The following is a 22610-nucleotide window of genomic DNA, read 5'->3' as shown; positions in this document are numbered from 1 at the left end:
GGGATTTCCTCAGGTCCTCCACTTCCAAGGAACTCTGAACCAGAACTCTGAACCTGAACTCCAAGATCTCTTTGTTCAGCAACTCTCCCAGGACCTTCCCGTTAAGTAGATAAGTCCTGCTCTGATTTGCCTTTACCTCACGTTTATCTAAATTAAATTGGCCATTGGCCCATCTGATCAAAATCCTGTTGTACTCTGAGGAAACCTTCTTCACAGTCCAGTGCACCTCCAATTTTGGTGTCATCTGCAAACTTACTAACTATACCTCCTATATTCACATCCATATCATTTATATAAATGAGTGTTAGGAGCGATGACAGCGTGGACCAGGCTGACATGAAGGAAGCTGTCCCCTCAAATGTTGCCAATAGAGGGAAAGAAAAGATGCGTTTGTTGGTAGCGTCCTGCTGAGGTAGCAGAAATGTTGAAGGATGATACTTTGAATTCAGAGATTGATGAAGCAGAAAGTGAGAATGGGGGGAATCCTATCATTGTTTTGGGAAGGGGAGGTGGTAAAGGTGAGGGCAGAATTTTGGGAAATTGGTCAGATAAGGCTGAGACATCTGTCAGCAGAAGTGGAGGGGAATCCTCAATTGAGGAAAATGGAGATCATGGTGGAAGCACACTAGTGGAAGGTGTCATTATTGGAACATTTGTGACAGAGATGGAGAAACTTGCAGGAAGTAAGGTGTGAGGAAGTTTAGTCGAGGTGATTGTGGGAGACAATGGACTAGTAATGAATATTGGTGAACAACCTATCCCCAGAGATGCAAACAGAGAGGTCAGAGAAGAATTAGAGATGGACCAGGTGAGGGTGGGACCCTTAAAATTGGAAGTAAAATTGATGAACTTTTCCAATTCCACACAAGAGGAGGAAGTAACATCAATGTTGTGAGTGGAATCAAAGTAGGGAGGAATGTTCCATATTCTCCAAGCGTAGCTAGCACCCATGCAAGCACCCATAGCCACACTCTTGACTTGTACAAAATGAGATGAAGAAGTTGTTCAAAGTGAGAACTGAGCCCTGCCAGGTAAATGAAGTTGGTAATGGATGGAGACCATTCAGACCTATTTTCAAGATAGAAATGGAGAGCCTTCAGATCACCCTGATGGGGAATGGATGTGCCCAGGAATTGCACATCCATGGTGAAGAGGAGGTGACGAGGATCAGAAAACTGGAAATTGTGGAACTGATATAAAACACCCAAAAAATCACAAATGTAAGTGGGAAGAGACCTGAACAAAGGGGGAATAAATAGAATCAAGGTAAGAATAAATAATTTCAGGAACAGGCTGAAACAATGGGTCTGCCTGGACAGTCCTCTTACATTTTGGAAAAGAGGTAGAAGTGGGCTGTGGATTAGAAGTGGTTTGAGGAAGCCTTGGAAGTATAATCTCTAGGGGAGATGAAATCTGTGACAGTTCTCACAATAACAGCTTGATGTTCAATGGTGGGGTCTGAAATAACTCCCCACAAGCTGGTATCCTTTATTTATATGTGGAAAGTCCTTGACACTGATCCTGCTTCTTCAGAGCCAGTTCTCAGAGTGTAAGGATGCCTGAAGCTCCTGTTTTAATTTGTCAGCCCGGCCCCTCTGATTAACAGCCCCAGTCAGGGAACTCATATTCTATGAGATCCACCTGGCTAACTACATTGCAATCACTACAGGGTCATGATCCACAGGAGATGAGAGGAGTTTCTGAGAGTTAGCACTCAAACCCTGTCAGGTAGCAGTCAGATGACAACAGCATCAGCCTTATCAGCACTTTTGATAATCAAATTGAGGTTGGACCTGAGAGAACAAAGTTCAGCAAGTTCAGATGGAGACAGGTTAGCGTGAATGAGAAATATAGAGAAATTAAGTCAGTTGATATCATATCAGCAGTTGAAGAAATTGAGCGGAAGTCAAAAGACTGAGGGAGGAGTCTAGGAGGAGGGAGAGTTATTGGAGATAGATGAAAGGGCTTTATGATGGGGAAGGACTCCCGTTGAAAGAAGTGGACATAGAGGCGAAGACATTGGAAAAAAGAATTCAAGGTCATGGCATGCCTGAAATTCATTGACGGTATAAAATTGAGCCCTTTGCTGAGCACAGGAATTTGTAAAGTCAATTTCATTGTGAATATGCTGGATTTGCTGACTTCAGTTACATTTGAGGAGGTGGACATATTACAATGCTGATTTTGCTTTTGTTCATTGTTGATTGACATCTGATCAGCTCTGTTTGAAAGATCACAATACAGGTTGATACTTATGTTCTTCCACTGTTCTAACGAAAAGCAGCTGCTGACAGTTTATAGATTCAACCATAGAGGATCAGTGTTGTGCAAAGTACAGAAGGCTGTGTTACTAATGATATCCATTATTAGCTGTCAACTTCTGGAGAGGAAGGGAGAAAGGAGGAATTTATAACACCAGCCATGGTAGTTTTATTAAGCCATTTGAAAATCATGGAATAGTAATTCAAATGAAGAGTTTTCAATTGTCTGTAAATTAGTAATTCATATTCCTTTGAAAAAAATTGAAAAAGTTTATTCTGAGAAAAAATATAGTCTATCCCTTTTTATTACAATTTCTATAAAGATATACTCAGAGTAGATAGCAAGAAAACTCTAGTATTTTAATGAGATGTTGATTTTAGGTTTGTACTGCACTGACAAGTATGTACTCCCAAATAGATATGTTATCTAGAAGTTTGGGACCTAAGTGATAAGTTTCCCTAGCTTCCTAAAAATCCATTAGTCTTTCTGTAGGATTGTTTTAGTGGAGACATGTTGGCTGTGAAAAATGTGCAGGTGGTTCAGTGTATTGTCATCTAGCCTGACCTCTTCACACCCACAGTGATTCTTATAAAATGCCAGATTCAGCACCTTACATTGGATGACAAATTATCTCATTGTTTCATTTCAGCTAAACCATTATCTTGGCACTGAAAATTTCATTGCTGATCAACAGTAGTCCATCTTTGTGCTAATAACTTATATTAAATGATTTTCTTCTCTACCCTGTCTTATTTGATTTGTTTCAAGCTCCATCCACTCCCGGACTACCTCTGCCAATATAGTGTTGGCCAGCAAAGTGGGTGGGCAGATGATCTGCTTCCAGTTCTTTGACAGTAATAGCCTTGAGTTAGCTGCAAAGAAATATATGTGAAATACCTAGGTTACATCAGTGTATGTATTTTATTTGTTGCTCATCCTTTAAAGAAGTAATTGTATGGCTTCAACGTTGTATATTACTTAGTTCCTTTCCCATGCTTTTTACCACTAAGTTAATCACTACTTAATTTTACAGATGTGAATTCTTATTCCTTACTTCGCATTTCCCCATATAAAGTTTATAAACAGAATTAAAATTGGCTAAAATTGATTTTGCACTTCATAATTTAACTTGTAAATTTCATATTTGCAGCAGTATTATAGTTAAAGGTTATCATAATTGCAAGCAACTTAAAAATAACTGCATTTTTTACTTTGGTAAAAAGATCTTTAAATAGAAACTGAACAAAGTTAATTGCTGAGATTTGGCTCTGCCATTATTTATTTGTATTATTTTGTTTGAGAGTTGTGATTTAAAATATTGCATTCTAATTTTATTGAAAACATTAGAAAATACTGATTCTACTTAGTCCATGATTTCTCCCAAAGGGAGTCATGTTTTAATGAAACAATATTGCTGTGTTTAGCTAGAGTGCTAGGTCAATAAAATAACTTTAATATGTCTTTTTGCATTTAATCGATAAAATTAAGTGTAATACTTTAATGTAAGATAACTTTTCTAGTGACTGTGAAAATTGAATCTGTTTCTTTGGATGCAAATGTAATAGTTTCTTTCTTTTATTATATTGCTTTTGTTATTATTTCACTTTGGGATGCAGGGCAGATGGCAACATTTTATCATTTTTAATATTTATTTATCCATGAAAAGTGCTCATCACTGGCTAGACCTGTATTTATTGACCATCACTAATTGCCCAAAGGGCAGTTAAGAGTCAACCACATTGTTGTTGGTCTGGAGTCATATGTAAGCCATTCTACGTAAGAATAATAGATTTACTTCCCTAAAGGACATTAATAAACCAGATTGTTTTTTACAACAATTAACAGTGAATAGTATTAGAGTTGTTTTTCATTCCAGATTTTGATTCATTTCAAATTTCACTGTCCACTGGTGGTGAGGATTCAAACCCATATCCTCAGAACATCAGTGTGGAGTTCTGGGTTGCTAGTTCAACATGTTAACACTACATTACAACCTCTCCGTAATATGATGCGGTGAACATATGAGATTGGAGTTGCATCTGTAACTAAGTGAAGACAGAGAGCTACCATCATGTATTTTGGTAAACTAATGAAATTTAAATAGGATCAGCAGAAATGAGCTTTCCATGTTCATCGAATCTCTACAGTGTGGAACGAGGCCATTCGGCCCATTGAGTCTGCACTGACCTCCCCCCCCCCCCCCCCCGAAGAACATTCCATCCAGACCCAGCCTTGCAACCTATCCCCGTAACCTTGCATTTACTGCTACTAGCTAACCCACCTACCTGCATTTCCCAGGACACTAGGGGGCAATTTGGCATGGCCCATCCATGAACCTGCACAACTTTGGATTGTAAGAGGAAGCCAGGTACCTGGTGGAAACCCATGCAGACAAAGAGAGAGCTGACAAACTCCACACAGTCAGTCACCCAAAGCTTGAATCAAACCCAGATCCTTGGCTCTCTGAGGCATCAGCACTCACCACTGAACAACAATGCTGCCCATTCAGGAATTCTTGAAATTTCTATCCTTAGCTGTTGAGATGTCCAACAGCATCTCTGGGCAGGACCACCATCTGGGGGATCTAGGGCTGGCAGAGGGTCAGAAATATTAAAATTAAATTTTAATTTAGACAAAGTTTTTTTTTAACTGTGTGTCAGGTCTCCAAGAACAGCCCTGATTGATGGAAAACACAGTTGTAATAGACATAGAAACATAGAAGATAGGAGCAGCATGAGGCAGTTCAACTCCTCGAGGCTGCTCCGCTCGTGCGTGATCATTAAGCTCAATACTCTAGTCACATCCTCTCCCTATATCGCTCGATCCCTTTAGGCACAAGACCAATATCTATCTCCTTCATGAAAACACATAATGTTTTGATTTCAATCACTTTTTCAGGTAGTGAATTCCACAAGCTTGCCATTCTCTAGGTAAAGAAATTTCCCCTAATCACAGCCCTTACCCTTAAACTCTGACCCCTGGTACTGGACCCCCATCATTAGGAATGTCCTTCTTGCATCTCAGTCTAGTCCTGTTATTATTTTATAGACTTCTATGAGATTCTTCCTCATTCTTCCTAACTCCAGTGAATACAGTCATATCCAACTCAATCTTTCCTCTTATATCAGTCTTGCCATCCCAGGAATCAATTTGGTAAATCTTCACTGACCTCCGTCTTTAGCAAAAGGGAGCACAGTGGCTCAGTGGTTAGTAATGCTGCCTCTCAGTGCCAGGGACCTGGGGTTAATTCAAGCCTTAGGTGATTTGCATGTTCTGCCCATGTAGGCATGAGTTTCCGCTGGTGCTCCGGATTCCTCACACATGCAAAGGAATAAGGTGGGTTGCTCTGCCTGAGTAGATGGTCTTCAAAGGATCAGTATAGACTCAATGGGCCGAATGTCTCTTTCCACATTGTAGGGTTTCTCTGATTTTATTCCTTTCTCAGATAAGTAAACCAAAACTATACACGATATTCTAGATGTGGCCTCACTGGTGCTCATGCAATTGCAGCAAGACGTCCTAGTTCCTCTTCTCAAATCCTCTTGGTATAAAGGCCAATATAGAGTTTGCCCTCTATACTGCCTGCTGTACCTACATGCTTACTTTCAGTGGCTGGTGCATGAGGACACCTAGAGGTGGATAAATTTGAATTTTGCTATTGGCCTGCTTTCAACCTTAGCCTGGGCTCATTGTGTTGAGAGATAAGTGATTAGGTCGTGTTTCACTAGGTGCCTCTGCATTGACAGTTTCCAGAAAATGGCCATTTTGGAACTTGCCAGTCAGCCTCCAATTTTCCCAAATGGGAGACTGCATTTGAACTGCCCTAAGCGTCCATAACTGTGCCCAGCAATAGACAAGATTTGGAGATGCCGGTGTTGGACTGGGGTGTACAAAATTAAAAATCACACAACACCAGGTTGTCACAATCAACTGATGAAGGAGCGGCGCTCCGAAAGCTAGTGTGCTTCCAATTAAATCTGTTAGACTATAACCTGGTGTTGTGTGATTTTTAACAGCAATAAACAAGTAAGCCAAAGCTCCCAGCAGGTCTCCGTGCCCGCCCTCCCTTCCTGCTTTGGGTGCACACAGAGATGCAGTGCTATTTCTGTTTTCAAACACTGGTGAAAGGACATGTCCATATTGGAGCAATATGTTACTAACCAATTAAAGTACTGCAAGCTGCTGCTTCTCTCAAACTGAGAAGTCACGCGACACCAGATTATAGTCCAGCAGGTTAAATTGAAATGAAATTGTGATTTCAAATGAACCTGTTGGACTATAATCTGGTGTTGTGTGACTTCTGACTTTGTCCACCCCAGTCCGACCCCGGCACCTCCACATCCTGCATATCAAGGTGGAAATCCTCTGATTGGCAATCTAGTTTTCGGAGAGTGTATGCCAGCCACCTTTACCTGGATATAGAACCTGCCCCCATGCTAACTGGGGAGGGAGGTTGGGTCTCTTTGAAAACCTCAAGACCAGAGTCAGTCTTGACTTCAGTTTTATGTTACTGGGATGACAATTCATCCAATGTCTCACCAAAGCTATTATGGCACTTAATACAAAAACTGAAAAGAGGCATTGGCTTCAAATTTCTATGTTACCATTAATAATCAAGTATAATTTGAAAATTGATTTGCTTCAATGGTTCCACATTTGCTGCAATTTAAAACTTTTGGCTTCAATTAGAAAGTTTAAATAGACATTTGTCTTAACATAAATATGGTTTTTCTTTGAATTTCAAATAGGATGTGAAGTTTAAAGATTGTATTGAAATTCAAATGTGCACAACAAATTAGGAATTCTCTAGAGATTCCCATGATACACTGTAACTTCAAAATGGGATCTGATTGTATCTAAAGGTCTGTGGTTTGGGTTGATTTGATTCTACAAAATATATTGACAAAGAAAAGTTGACTGTCCAGTTCTGTTATTGGCTGGAATGTTCCTGCAATTAGGTCTTGTAATTCCAGCAATATTTTGGAAGTTAGTTTGGGTGTATTGCATATTTTTCTGGATGAATAGATCAGGAGCTCTGTGATTAAATAGGACTGCTGGAAACTCAGGATAACCTTATGTGGAAGACAGTGAGTCTTTTTGTGATCACATCAACAGGGAAGGTTTGATTAATTCAGACTTTTAAATAAGATGAGGTGGTGATCAATTGAAACCTTAGCAGAGCACTCATTAGCTAACCATCGTGCTCAAGATTTGCCTTTTTATAATACAGAACTCAACTCTGACCACTCGAAAGCTATTTTCTAGTTTCATGTTTATATCATTTCACCTGATAGAAGAATATGCAAAGCATCATTCATGTTGACACAGCTTCATTTAGAAGTGAATCTGATGTATTTTGAACAGATTGACATCACTTATTTGCTGAAGAAATTACTTTTGAATACTTGCAAATACTTACTTGTCCACTGTGAATCATAAAAACACAATGTTTTGCTTTTATACTACAACTTAAATTTTAAAAATATTCAGCTGCTTGTATTTTTTTTGCAACTCTGTACTGCTTGAAACAGTGGCAGGAGTTAGGTTAGTGAGGGGATCTTAAGAGTTAATCTCAGTCTCAATTCAAATGTTTGTTTACATTTAGCAAATAACCAAAATTTAGTGTTTTAAAATGTTAAGTTATTGTTTAAAAGGAGTAGGTTTAGTTCATATGTGTACATAAAATAGAAGCAGGAGCCAATAATTCAGCCCTTTAAGCCTATCCTGCCAATTGAGAAGACCATGGCTGAATGGAATACTTTGATTTTCACATTCCCATCCATTCCCATATTTGTTAATTCTACCAACAAGAATCTATCCACCTCTGTCTTAAAAATATTCAATGGCCTCACCTCTAAAGCCTTCTGAGGCAGAGTTCCAAAGTCTCTGAGCCCTCAAAGAGAAAAATTCTCCTTTCTGTCCTGAAAGGACAACCCCTAATTTTAAAACATTGCCTCTTACACTTAAACAGGAATATACAGGCTCTCTGAATCAGTAACTAATTAATTAGCTGACTACCTTGAGCAGTTTTCTCTATTTTAGCAGAGCTGGCTCATTGGATAGAATCTTCCTGAATGATGTGAATATTGGCAAGTCAGTTCGCAAAATATGAAGAATTGATAAAATAAGATTTGCGATGTTTAGAAAAAGAAAAGTCAGCTTTTCTATCCAAAGTTTTAACAGAGGTGAGAATCCAAATGTTGGTCTGGGGTTCTGGATTGCTAATGCAGTGAGATTAGTAATGTGCCACCACATCTCTAAGAGTTTCTCAGTGTCGATAACCTGTACAAAATGTGAAGCCAAGTGTTGGGTGGGTGTGGGAACTATAAATTTATTGATATAAGTGAATAAATTTAATTGATACAAGTTTGGCAGGGTAAGTGATGTCTCATGGCTGCAGCATTTTGGTAGCTCCTACAAGACAAGGATTCCATGTCAAACACATCTGCAACAAGTGTCTGCAGCTTGAGAAGCTTCAGCTCAGAGTTATTGAGTTGAAAGTTGAGTTGCAGACATTGTGATGCATTGTGGAAGGGAAAAGTAATGTTGAAATTTGTTCCAGAGGACAGTCACACCACTTTTAGTTTAGCATCATTGATTTGGCCAAGGACTAAGGATATGACTGCAAATCAATTAGTTAAGGAGATTGAGAAGGAGGGAGGGAAGAGCTTCAGCCCCTGCAATTATCCAATAGACTTGAGGTCTTCGCAACTTGAATGGATGAGTGCAAGGACTAGTGAGGATGAGCAAACTGGTGATGGCACTATGTTATAGTAAGGCATTCAAGTGGAGTGATAGTTGAAATAAATGCATTGGTAGTAAGAGAGAGACATTTCTCTGTTGTTTATGATGAGAATCCATAAAACTGTGTTGCATGTCTGGAGCCAGGGTTTAGGATATTTGCTTAGAGTTGCAGAAAGACTTACAGTGTGAAATAGAGAATGCCATTGCCTTGATCCATGTAGGTACTAACAACATGTGTAATACTATGGAAGGGGGTGGAAAGGATGATGTAGGGGAGAACTAAGTGCATAAAGTGGAAATCCCGCAGCAGTAGGTCAAGCTAGCTAAAGAAGTAATGATAACCTGAATTTGGCAGAAAGAAAAGCGATTGCAAATTTAAGTGTGCCAGAGTTCACAAAGATAGTTTTTTAAAAAGTTGCATTAAAGGCTTTGTATCTGAATGCCTGCATCATTCATGATAAACATGTAAATTGTCAACTAAAATTGAAATTCATATGTGTGACCTATTCGCCATTATAGAGACATGGCTGCAAGAACAAAAACAGTGAGCTGAATATTCAAAGACACGTGATATTCAGGAAATAAGGAATTTGGGAAAAGGTGGTGTATTAACTCTATTAACATTGTTCTGTGATATGACCTTTGTTCTAAAGTTCAAGATGCAGCATCAGTTTGGTTAAAACTAAGAAACACCAAGGGGCAGAAATCTTTGATGTAAGTTGTTTATAGGCCACCATGCGCATGTAATGTAATTCACTGTATAAATGTAAAAAATAAAGTGTATGTGACAAGTATAACACAATAATCATGAGGGATTTCAAACTGCATATAGTGTGTAAACTTAATCTGTATAAATGTTATCAATGGTAAGGCCATTTAGAATTGAGGTGAGGAGGAGTTTCTTCACTCATATGGTGGTGAATCTTTGAAGTTCTTTGCTAAATTGTCAAGTCTGCTCAAGATTGGGATTGATAGATTTCTACAAACAGGCAGTTCTTCCAGAATGCGATAGCTGCGTTCCTGTGCGACCCCGCGCTATATAAAAATCGCACAATACAAACAACACTTAAAGTGTTGGTGATCTAATCACGTTATAGCCAACTCATACTTTAAACGTTTGTGTTTTACAAACAGCATTCCCTATTCATCCAATTGTGTTATAGGCAATTCGCATTAACGAAAGATGTGTTACAGTGGAATTGCCTGTATTAAAAAAAAACAAGAAATATATGGATAATGCAAGAAAATTATGTTGCAGTATGACGTTGATGTTGCATCTGCCATGATTTCATTAAATGGTGGAACATCTCAATGAGCAGAATTGCCTAATCCTGGTTTCTTATGTTCTTATGATTTTTGTATTTAATCACTCAGTATGAATCAAATGTATATGAAATGAGCACATGTTGCTTGAAAATCTTTAGTGCGTGTTAAGGATGGGGCGTAGTGATCAGGTTATGGTTATGTTTAAGGGCATGGTGAAATTGAGTTGGTTGTCGTAGTGCATGGGGAATCATGGTTTGTGTGGCTTATTAAGGATTGGACCCTGGTGGTGCTGAGTGAAAGTGGGAGGCCTTTGTGGGGAAGGTCATTGGATTGGGGCATTTAAATAAAGTTTCCACTGTTTCTGCAACGTGGCTAGAGAAACTGAGGAAATTGACCCCCTTGATGTTTAACAGCAGTCTAATACTTCTCTTGTGAAACCTTGTTTAAAAAAAAAGCCAAGATCCGTGGAATAAACTGGGCAATGTCAATTTACAGTGAGCTTCTTATTGCAGCCTGAGAACAGCAGTGTTTACAGGTGGTGTTTCAGCTCTTGGGAACTGTCAGTCCATTTCACCCATCTCAAAGAAGTGATTATTTTTATTGGCTTATTTGAAAATCAAACATGATTTTATTTGTTTGGCACTTCGTCAAAATGTAATTCATCTGGATGAAGATATTATGACTTCACTGGTTGAACAATTGAATTCAAAACACTCAATAGAATGACTCCTTACAGTTGGCTACTCGTGTCTTTTTTTTAAAGAAATATATTATAACAAGTCAAATGTCAAACTTCTGGGTCAATATCTTTGCAGTCACTGAATAACAGAACTAATTTCTGTCAGTGCTGTTCACACGGCTTTTGGCACAACCATCAAGGTATTTTAGTTTTGGTCTGTTTGATTACTTATTTTAAGTGTTAAAATCTCCACATGGGTGAGATCCCAGAAAGAAACCTGGTTTGACAGATCATATGTTCAATTTTTTGCAATTGGTTGACCCAGTAATAAGCTATTGAGACGTTTTGCCAAGAGGCTGCAGATTTTCTTAAACAACAGAACACAAGTTTATTGCATGAAAGAAGAAATAACAAACAAAAGCTATGTATATATGTTTAGACAATAGATAGAAAGATTTTAACAGCAACATAAAAACAAATCTTCAACCTGTTTCCCTGCACCATCCATTGCTGACCTGCAATCTTAGAGAACTATTACTTCTATCTCCACTTCTATAAATCTTTACTCAATTGACACTTTCCAGATTCTTTCCTGTGGAGACTGTTTTTCATGATTCCTTTCTGAGTCCACTGACATGAATCTCTCTCTTCAGTTCTAACAGCTTGAAGATATATCCTGATTTCTCCTGACTTGGATGCTCAACATTACTACACTTCAGTTAGTGTAATTTTTTTTCCCCCTGAACTAACTTGATTCTCCTTCTAGGAGAAAATCTTCTACATTGTATTCTGTTTTGAAGTAAACACTAAACTAATTGCTTTAATGTCTTTGCCATGAATGTCTCAAGCCCAAAGTATAAATGTATAAACACCACAGGTGTGCTCCCAGGTACTCAATTGCAATCACATGCTTTTTTGGAACTGAATTATTTAGGTCACTATTTTAAATTTACTTTACGATCTTTTCATAAAATAGTGTTCACATAATTGACTAACATTCATCTGCCTCTTTTAGTGTATGTTATCATTTGGGACTTCTTAGAAAACACTTTCATCCCAACATCCTGCTTTCAAATGCATCTGTGATGTCCACTTGCATTTAAAATTTGTGCTATTACTCAGAATTCCCAATGTAACATTTGTACTTCCATGCTGGAATTGATTAAATCTGCCAGTTTTTGACTGCTTAATGTTTCCAATCTTCCTGCAATTTCCTGGAGCTTCCAAAAGTGAAAGATGATGTTCCTGGCAACTGCTGTGAACAAATCTGGGTGGGTGGGATGGAGGGAAGGTGATACGTAGGACGATGAGTTTACACTTTGCATTCACAGCATGTGTCCAATGCATAGGTATATGAGAAATAAGAGCTGGGGTACTCTTTAGCTGCTCTCCAATTCAACAAGATCTCACCTTTATCTTCCCATGCAATCCTCAAATTCCTCAGTTTCCTTAGCATACAAAAAAATGATGAAGTGATAATGCCACTGGAGTTAGTAACTTTGCAGCACAGGCTAATGCTTTGGAGAAAAGGCTTTGAATCCCATTGCAGCAATTCAAATTTGTATTCAATAAAATAATTGAATAAAACAAAAGCTCTTCATCCTGATGGAGAGTTTATGCTTGAAACATCGACTCTTCTGCTCCTCGGATGCTGCCTGACCAGCTGTGCTTTTCCAGCACCACATTTTGCGGCTCTGATCTCCGGCACCTGCAGTCCTCACTTTCTCCGAAAACAAAAGCTAGTTTAATACTAACCATGAAACTATTATTGATTGATATAAAAACACAGCTGGTTTAATAAAAGCCTTCAGGTAAGAAATCTGTAGTCTTTTCCTTGTCTGGCCTGCATGTGACTCCAGATTCACAGTCGTTTGGTTGATTAATAACAAGAATGGAAGTCACTCAGTTATATCAAGCTGCTATGGATTCACTTTGGATCCACCATATCTCCTGTGTTCACATTCAAACAAAAAAAATGATCCAGTCCCTCCACTTGGCATTAACGTAGCCTTTGGAAACAACAACTGCAAAGTACTTTTTGTTAACATCTGGAAGCATGTGTTAAAATTGGAAGAACTATCTCACAGACTAGGGACCTGATCAGGTATACCCTAGAACTCTGTGGAAATCTAAGGAAGTGATTGCTGAGCCTCTTGCTGAGATATTTGTATCATCGATAGCCACAGATGAGGTGCCGGACATTGGCTAAAGTGGTGCCACTATTTAAGAAAGGTGGTAAGAAAAAGCCAAGGAACTATAGACCGGTGAGCCTCACATCAGTGGCGGGCAAGTTGTTGGAGGGAATCCTGAGAGACAAAATTTATGTACATTTGGAAAGGCAAGGACTGATTAGGGATAGTCAACATGACTTTGTGTGTGGGAAACCCTCACTAATGTGATTGAGTGTTTTGAAGAAGTAACGAAGAGAATTGATGAGGACAGAGTGGTAGACGTGATCTATATGAACTTCAGTAAGGTGTTTGAAATGGTTCCCCATGGGAAACTGGTTAGCAAGGTTAGATCACACGGAATAGAAGGAGAACTAGCCATTTGGATACACAACTAGCCCAAAGGTAGAAGACAGAGGGTGGTGGTGAAGGGTTGCTTTCCAGACTGGAGGCCTGTGACAGGTGGTGCACCACAAGGCTGGCTGCAGTACTTTTGTCATTTATGTAAATGATTTGGATGTGAACATAGGAGATATGATTAATAAGTTTGCAGGTAACACCAAAATTGGAGGTGTAGTGGACTGCGGATCTTAATCAGATGGGTCGATGGGCTTTTGGAGTTTAATCAAATAAATGTGAGGTACTGTATTTTGGAAAGACAAATCAGGGCAAGACTTATACACTTAATAGTAAGGTCCTAGTGAGTATTGCTGAACAAAGAGCCCTTGGAATGTCGATTCATAATTCCTTAAAGGTGGAGTCACAGGTAGATAGGATAGTGAAAAAGGTGTTTAGTATTCTTTCCTTTATGGTCAGTGCATTGAGTATAGGAATTGGGAGGTCATGATGCGGCTATACAGGACATTGTTAGATCACTATTGGAATACTGCATGCAAATCTGGTCTCCATGCTATCGAAAGGATATTGTGAAACTTGAAAGGGTTCAGCAAAGATTTACAAAGGTGTTACCAGGGTTGGAGGGTTTGAGCTGTAGGGAGAGGCTGAATAGGCTGGGGCTATTTTCCCTGGAGCATCGAAGGCTGAGCAGTGACCTTATAGAGGTTTATAAAATCATGAGGAGCATGGATAGTATAAATAGACAAGGTCTTATCCATGGGGCAGGGGAGTCCAGAACTAGAGGACATAGGTTTAACATGAGAGGGGAAAGATTTAAAAGAGACCTAAGGGGCAACATTTTTCATGCAGAGTGTTGCATGTATGGAATGAGCTGCCAAAGGAAGTGGTGGATGTAGGGGGAGTTAAAAACTATAGGGCATAGGTTGAAGGTGAGAGGGACAACTTTTTCACGCAGAGGCTGGTGCATGTATGGTATGAGCTGCCATAGAAAGTGGTGGAGGCTGATACAATTACAATGTTTGAAAGGCATCTGGATGTGTATATGAATAGGAAGGGTTTGGACGGATACAGGCCAAATGGTGGCAAATGGGACTATATTTATTTAGGAAATCTAGTCAGCATGGACGAGTTGGACCAAAGTTTCTGTTTCTGTGCTATATATCCCTGACTCCATGAGGAGAAAGTGAGGTCTGCAGATGCTGGAGATCAGAGCTGAAAATTTGTTGCTGGAACAGCGCAGCAGGTCAGGCAGCATCCAGGGAACAGGAGAATCGATGTTTCGGGCATAAGCCCTTCTTCAGGAATGGGCTTCATGGCTAGTAGTATATCAACAGCCTAACATTGCCTGGAAGGTATGATGTCTTGAGTATGGTGATATCCCAGACTCCAGCATCAACATCTCATGGGCAGGATAGACTCACCAGAATGGCAGCATAGTGATATATGTTTGGAAGGGCATTTTCCTGCAAGCCTCAGCATTGACCAATGAAAATGTATCAGCCAAACGATGGCAAGGAAACCTTGTATCCATTAACACTTACCAAGATCCCTGGACTGACAAAGCAGCTCTCTTCCACATTGAGTATTGCTTGAAAGAAGCACTAATGGTGGTAAGAGCATACGGTGTACTCTAGATGGGTTACATCACCTTCACCCGTTCACGAAGAGTGGCCCAGTAGCACTAGTACTGACCAAGCTGGCCAAGTTGTACAAGAAATAGGTTCTAGGCTGGATTGGCAGAAGATAGTGAGGGAACTCATAAGAGGGGAAACCAACCTGACCTCGTCTTCACCAGTCTACCTGTCAGAGATGAATTTGTCCATGATATTATTGGTAAAAGTGGCCATTGCGCGTTCTTTCTGTATAGAAGTCTCATCTTCATATTGAAGGTAGCCTCCATCACGTTGTCTGGCATGACAACTACTCTTAAATGGGCATGACTTTGAAACGATCATGGATCTCAAAACTGGGCATCCATAGCTGCTGTGGGGCATCAGCAGCAAAATTTAGTGTGGGGTAGGTGATGGAGCATGTCTGTTGTCTTGAGATTGTGACTCCCAATTTCTAGATTCCACTCAAGATCTACCTTATCAAACCCATAGCGAACTTCATGATTCAATTAGATTAATTTTCATTTTTCTGAACTCTACAGGCTTAGTTTATTCAATCTGAGCTTAATAACATCTACCCATCCTTGGATTCTGTCTGGTAAACTTTCATTGCATTTTCTCCAGTGTTTATATATCCATTTGTATACAAGGAGACCAAATCTGTTCATATATACTCCAGACCTGGTTCTGCACAATTTCAGCAAGATGTCTTCACACTTAGCTTTTATTACAAAATGATTGGTGTGTAACATATCATTTGCTTTCTGAATTTCATATTCTTTGCAAGTTATTTTTTTGTGATTCATTCACATTTCTCACTGTATTTTACCAACTCACCTCATTAAATAACTGCTCTCCCTAAGTGTCCCTCATATCTAATTCTATTCCCATCTTACGGCTCGCTGTTCCCACAACTTGCCACTTGGCAGATAAGTGCCTAAAGTAAAGCATTCTTTGCATATTTGGAAGGCTGCAGTGCACCTAGACAAATGTTGGCAATCCAATGTTGTCAGATCAGTCCTCAGCAGAGGCCTCACCTTCATTCCCCTACGCTCTCGGATTAACAAGTTCAACACGCGGCGTGACATCGAACAATTCTTCCGCCGCCTTCGCCTCCGTGCTTACATCTTCAGCCAGGATTCTCGCCCACCCTCTGACGACCCCTTCTCCCGCCTCCAACACACCCCATCCACCTGGCCTCTTATCTGCCCTCGGTCTCTTCATAGCCAACTGCCGCCGCGACATTAACCGCCTCAACTTCTCCACCCCTCTCACCCACTCCAACCTCTCACCCTCGGAACGTGCAGCCCTTCACTCCCTCCATTCCAACCCCAACCTCACTATCAAACCGGCAGACATGGGAGGCGCGGTAGTAGTTTGGCGCACCGACCTTTACACCGCTGAGGCTAAACGGCAGCTCGCGGACACCTCCTCCTACTGCCCCCTTGACCATGACACCACCTCCCACCACCAAACCATCATCTCCCAGACCATCCATAACCTCATCACCTCAGGGGATCTCCCATCCACCGCCTACAACCTCATAGTCCCACAACCCCGCACCGCCCGTTTCTACCTCCTGCTCAAAATCCACGAACCTGACTGCCCCAGCCGATCCATTGTCTCAGCCTGCTCTTGCCCCACCGAACTCATCTCTGCATACTTCGACATGGTCCTATCCCCGTTAGTCCAAGAACTCCCCACCTATGTTCGGGACATCACCCACGCCCTCCACCTCCTCCATGATGTTCGCTTCCCCGGTCCACAACGCCTTATCTTCACCATGGACATCCAGTCCCTGTACACCTCCATTCCCCATCACGAAGGACTCAAAGCCCTCTGCTTCTTCCTTTCCCGCCGTACCAACCAGTACCCTTCCACTGACACCCTCCTTCGACTGACTGAACTGGTCCTCACTCTGAACAACTTCTCTTTCCAATCCTCTCACTTCCTCCAAACCAAAGGAGTAGCCATGGGCCCGAGCTATGCCTGCCTCTTCGTAGGATATGTGGAACAGTCCATCTTCCGCAGCTACACTGGCACCATCCCCCACCTTTTCCTCCGCTACATCGATGACTGTATCGGCCGGTTTATGACTGTAAGATAAAAGGTAGGGAGGAGGGACTTGGGGGAGGGGCATTGGAAATGCGATAGGTGGAAGGAGTTCAAGGTGAGGGTGATAGGCCGGAGTTGGGTGGGGGCGGAGAGGTCAGGAAGAAGATTGCAGGTTAGGAAAGCGGTGCTGAGTTCGAGGGATTTGACTGAGACAAGGTGGGGAGCTCCCACAGCTACCTAGACTACACCTCCTCCCACCCTGCCCCCTGTAAAAGCGCCATCCCATATTCCCAATTCCTTTTGCCCGAAACGTCGATTCTCCTGTTCCTTGGATGCTGCCTGACCTGCTGTGCTTTTCCAGCAACACATTTTCAACTACCTCACTGACATTGTCATGCTGCTTATTGCATATAGCTGATATGGCTGATACTCCCTCATAACCTCAATCTCTCAACCTTATTGCTTCTTAACCACCACAGTACACAGTTTACCTACTCTTAGCTACAACCCATCCCAATGTCTTAATACCCTCTCTATGTCGGTACTACTGTGTTCCTAGCGCCCATTGTAGATTGCACCTTGTCCAAGAGGGGTACATCATATACACTCAAACAGCTGTACAATTCCAAACATGAAGCTTTATTGACAGCCAGAAAAATAGAATATAAACAAAACCAAAATGATTCCTTCACAATCTTACGTTCTGACTAACAACTATTTAGCATTCCATGATGGTCTGCTACATCCAGCTCTCATCCACTGGAATCAGGTGTGAGTCAGGTTTTGTTTGGCCTGTAGTGCCTGATGTTGAGTTTTGTCCTGCATAAAGAGAGCTTTCTCCTTCCCAATGTCCTCTACAGAGATTGGGCAAGCTGGATCTTTAGGTGTTAGATATTTGAAGAATTGAAAGGTGATCTCATTAAACTTACAAAATACTTAAAGGGATAGGCAGGATAAATGCAGGTAAAATATTTCTCTTGGCTGGGCAGTCTAGAACCAGTGTACATAATTTCAAAAGAAGGGGAATGCCATTTAGGACCAAGATTAAGATAAATTATTTTACTCAGAGGGTAGTGATCTTTTGAATTCTGTAATGCAGAGGGTGTTGGAACCCCAGTCTTTGAATGTAGAAGTTGATAGATATTAGATAGTCCATGATATAAAGGGTTATGGGATAATGTGGGTAACCAGTACTGAAATGTTTGATAAATGCCAGAGCAGTCTGACTTTGTTGAATGGCCTAGTCCTATTCCTATGTTCCCAAGAGAGGGAAGAAAAGAACTCTCCATCCAAGCAGGCTGAATATAAATGGCAGAGGAAGTCAGCCATAGATGCATTACTCTTACAAACTCAAGACACTGCATGAAAAGTATCTCTATCTTGGGGGACAGGAAAGGTGAATAATACTTTTATGTGCCATTTTCATGTGCACATGATATGCAACCTAGTGGTGGAATTGGCCACAAATGCATCCTTTAGGAAAACAGGAGACAGAAAAGTACTTCAATGTAATTAACCTGTTTGTCTCATGGAACAATGGTTCAGTTAGCAGCTGTTTTGCTTTGTTTATGAAAAAGAGTATAAATAAGCCAATTTATGCAGAACCCCAGGAAGAACACTGAAATGCATCAGAGACCATTCTCAGTCAAAGAGAGCACAGGGAGGATGGCATATAAAATCAGCTGCTGTTTTGCTGAATTACACCAGGCAAACTGCACGTACTGTAACCACAGAACCAATGAAGAATAAGGAACTTTCTCTCGCTCTCCAGAATCCTCCTGACCAAAGTCCACTCCACAGGCAAAGACCAATTATTGGTCTACAGAAGTCATCACAGTTATCGAAACTGACTTCAAGTTTCAATGACTTGGCTTGAGAAGGAGAATCTTCAAGACTGAAGCAATCTTAGAGTCTTTCACCTTTACAAGTATCTTTGTCTTTACCTACTTTTGTATTTGTGAATTTTTAATTAATAATTTTATCAGTTTTATGTGTTTTTACATGCTATAGTTTTGCAATAAAGTAACCATTATCTTCTTTAAGGCTAAAACTTCCTTGTTGATTATTTTAAGTGGAAATTCTCAAACTAAAAGGAGACTACGAGCTGAGACAAGTTCTTAGCTCATGAACTACTCTGAGGACATGATTGGTATTGATATATCTAGCCATTATGAGCACTCACATCTCTCTGCTTTCTCTCCGTGTAGGAGAAGAGAGAACATAATTAGTTGACAGTGTGGTGTGGTGTGGTAAAGACAAAGATACTTGTAAAGGTGATTGTAAAGTGATTGTCACTTTACTGACCACTAATGATGTGTGCCCTCATATTCCACCTGGAAAAAAGGCTTATTCCAAGAGCTTATGGATGTCAGCAGTGAGCTGTGGTGGGAACCTGAGTCTCCTGATTTGCTGATGCTCAGGCGTGTCTATCTGGGAGACTGTTTTAGGGCCTCACCTGCATTCAGCATGAAAGCAGTGTCAGTTCTGTCCAGTGGAGGGATGCATGGCTGAGCAAAAACCAGCTGGTACTGCTGGTGTGTTGCTTTTTGTGGTGGTTTTGGTGATGGTGAAGCTTCTCCTCTTGTCCCTTATCAAAGGTGAAAGATGGAGCTGTGTGAGCTGTACCAATGCAATGATGAAAGCGGAGCAGAGAAATACAGCTGAATTTGACTAGAATGTTAGGTAGATACAACACATCCCTGAGAAGTGGTGGGTTCAAACTCAGCATCACTTTTTAGCGGATTTAACTCTATGTGCCAACCTGCGATATATTGCTTTTTTTGTTAGCACAGTAAAATACAGTTATATTAAAGTTATATTACAGTTATATCAAACTGTATTTAAAGCAGCTTTCATATTTTTATATAGAGATAAAGCAGACAATTATGTAATACTTTAAATTATACATCATGCGACATAAATTTATCTTTTTAACCACAGGTTAATTCAGTTCTTTATTCTGCAAAGAAAAATTATGGTGTATAGGTTAACTCATTACTTATTTTGTCGTGTACATTTCATTCACTGTAGTTACACATTTCAGTTTAAATTTATTAATCATCATTACTTAGCATTACTGGTAATCCATTTAAACTAAGTGTGTCATTAGTGGTGATAAAACAAAATCATGTGAGAAATTTGTGCTTCACTGTTTTATTTTGCTATAATTGATGATCAATTTACTTGATACCTATAGCTGTGAAATGTTTCAAATCTGTCTTCATTTGTTCTTTTCATTCTTTTTCTCTATTCCCTCATTCTTTTGCATTTCTGGAATCTTTTTGTTGACAGCATATTGTCAGGGCTGAGTTGGTAAATTACTCACATGATGCGAATCTATCACAGAATTCTGCACAATTCCGGAGTAAAGTGTGCACCATGCAATAATTCAGGTACTACAGCAGAAGCTTGAAACAGTTAGTTCCTCTTTGAAAATGTTTCATCAAGTGAAGGACAAAATGTGGTTTATTTATAAAGAGTTATTTTATCATGAAATGAATTTAACTTAATCTTGATTTTATGTACATTTACACCATTCTATATGGTAAATTTTACATTCACTTAGCACGTTTATATAGAGATAAAAATCCATAATGTATAATTGACACTATTTAGTATATTTTCTCTGTCTTTTGTTTACCAAAACCTAACTCAAGCAGAGTAAGAGACAGTTTATTAAGTGTTGTATGTCTATTTTTATGGACTACTAAGCTAATTCTACCTTTTATTGCCTTACTGTGCGCAGCAATGTAATGATACGTTATTTAACGTTCTTGCAATTGATAAATTTTATTATTAGTATACTGATAATTTTGAATAAATCTATTTTGACTTATATTTTATGTTTAATTTGTTGAACAATCCATAATATCTCTCTTTCTTTCTTTTATGACAGCGTGTAGTGAAGGCAGATATTGTGAATTACAGCCAGGAGCCTGTGGTGAGAACTGTGAACCCTCCTAGAAGTTCAATGTGTGCAGTTCAGTGATCCCGTCATATCCCCATATTAGTACATTTGGCAAACCTGCTTCATTCACACAGGCCCATTCTTTCTCAGGAACTTAGTTTTGACAGCAACCATCTCAGTAACACAGTAAAAGACTTCACGGACTGACTGTGTTACCGTATGCTGAGAAATACAAGGCAGCCACTGTCCACTACAGAGATGCAAGAGGTTGGACCACACATATGAGTATAATTTTCAGAATTGAGTTAGGAAAGAATTTTCACCATTTTGTTTCAAATGATAGTGTAACTGCATCAGATGTGTCTTTTATAACTACCAAAAACCTAATTTATTCAGTAGTGCAGTTTAATGTATATCAGCATTTACAGAATGTTTTAACTCCATGCAAATTAACTTGAAATAACAAGACATAAAGTTTTAAATACCAAAAAAGTCCAGCACCTTTTTATTGTAATTTTTAAATAAGAAATAAAGGCTTTGTAGCAGATTGCCACAATGATCCAAATCCTAATGAAAGAAACTCCTTGGGCAAATAAAGAGTCAAGCCTATGAAAATTAATTTGGCCATTGAGCTTAGCCCTCTATACATTTACACTTACATAGCATCCAATTGCATTTTGAATACTCTGAATGATTTTGTCCTTACTTACTTGCCTGGCTGCTTATTACATACATTTATCAGTCTTTAAGTACGACTTTTATTTGATTAAGTTTGCTTTAAGTAATTCAAATTCAATGTCCTTCTAGTCTAATATAGTATTCTGGGCATGCCTTACTTACACCATTGAATATTTTACATACATTTCTGAGGTTCTTCCTAAACCATTTTATTTCCAGAGTTTTGCATTACATTTTATTTTATGGGTCTTTTCCTTCTGCTTCTGGAAATCAGGCGTGCTTTTGATCTTTTGCATCCCTTCCTCTATATATCTGTTTGCGGACCTGCCTGTGTATATTTTGTAAACACTTTTTGTGACACGATCTGAGACTGTACATTACAAAGCCCTGGAATAATGCCTGTATCTGTGTGTTCTACTGTTTTGTCAAGAGTCTTAGTATTGTTTTACCATTTTTCGTCTATGTTATCTCATCTTTAAAAACAATGAGTACTATTATCATTGCAGAGTCTTTTTCAAAATATGCATTTATATGGCAATTTTGCCTAGTTTCAATGCCAAATTTTCACTGTATATGTGGCAGCCTGGTCTAACTTCACGCCAGTGTGAGAATTTCTGAGGAGAGAACTCTCACTTGCTTGGATTTCAAACTGTTTGGAGTATAATTTTGATCCCTATAACATTAGTGTATGGAAGTTGTTGGCTTCATGTTCTAAACAGTTGGATTTTAGTAACCAGGATAGGAACATTATGCAAAAATGTACATGATGTACTTAAAAAAAAACCTTCACTCTGTTAATGTGTACTCCTTCATATTTTTCAAATGTCTTTCTGCCTATCCTTCTACAAGTGTATCGCTGTTGTTAACATAAGCACAACACTACC

At 39.6% G+C, this 22610-nt stretch overlaps 1 protein-coding gene across 2 annotated transcripts in view; it reads left to right on the top strand.

The window, feature by feature from the left end:
* The window catches only part of rab28 (RAB28, member RAS oncogene family), a 153252-nt gene extending 131026 nt beyond the window's left edge, over positions 1 to 22226 (top strand). The window contains exons 7-8 of one of the 2 annotated variants that reach the window (XM_043694681.2): positions 20433 to 20533; positions 21037 to 22226. In XM_043694681.2, coding sequence (XP_043550616.1) covers positions 20433 to 20528 — 96 coding nt within the window. In that variant the 3' untranslated portion in view covers positions 20529 to 20533; positions 21037 to 22226. The remainder of the gene's footprint in view (positions 1 to 20432; positions 20534 to 21036) is intronic. The other variant, XM_043694691.2, reaches the window with a different exon arrangement.
* Positions 22227 to 22610: the final 384 nt, after the last annotated feature.

Source organism: Chiloscyllium plagiosum, unplaced genomic scaffold (genome assembly GCF_037043375.1).
Source record: "Chiloscyllium plagiosum isolate Xiang-an unplaced genomic scaffold, Cpla_swu_hap1 HiC_scaffold_1, whole genome shotgun sequence".
Taxonomy (NCBI): domain Eukaryota; kingdom Metazoa; phylum Chordata; class Chondrichthyes; order Orectolobiformes; family Hemiscylliidae; genus Chiloscyllium; species Chiloscyllium plagiosum.
The sequence above is the reverse complement of the archived record's forward strand: the minus strand, read 5'-3'. Positions and strand labels throughout refer to the sequence as shown.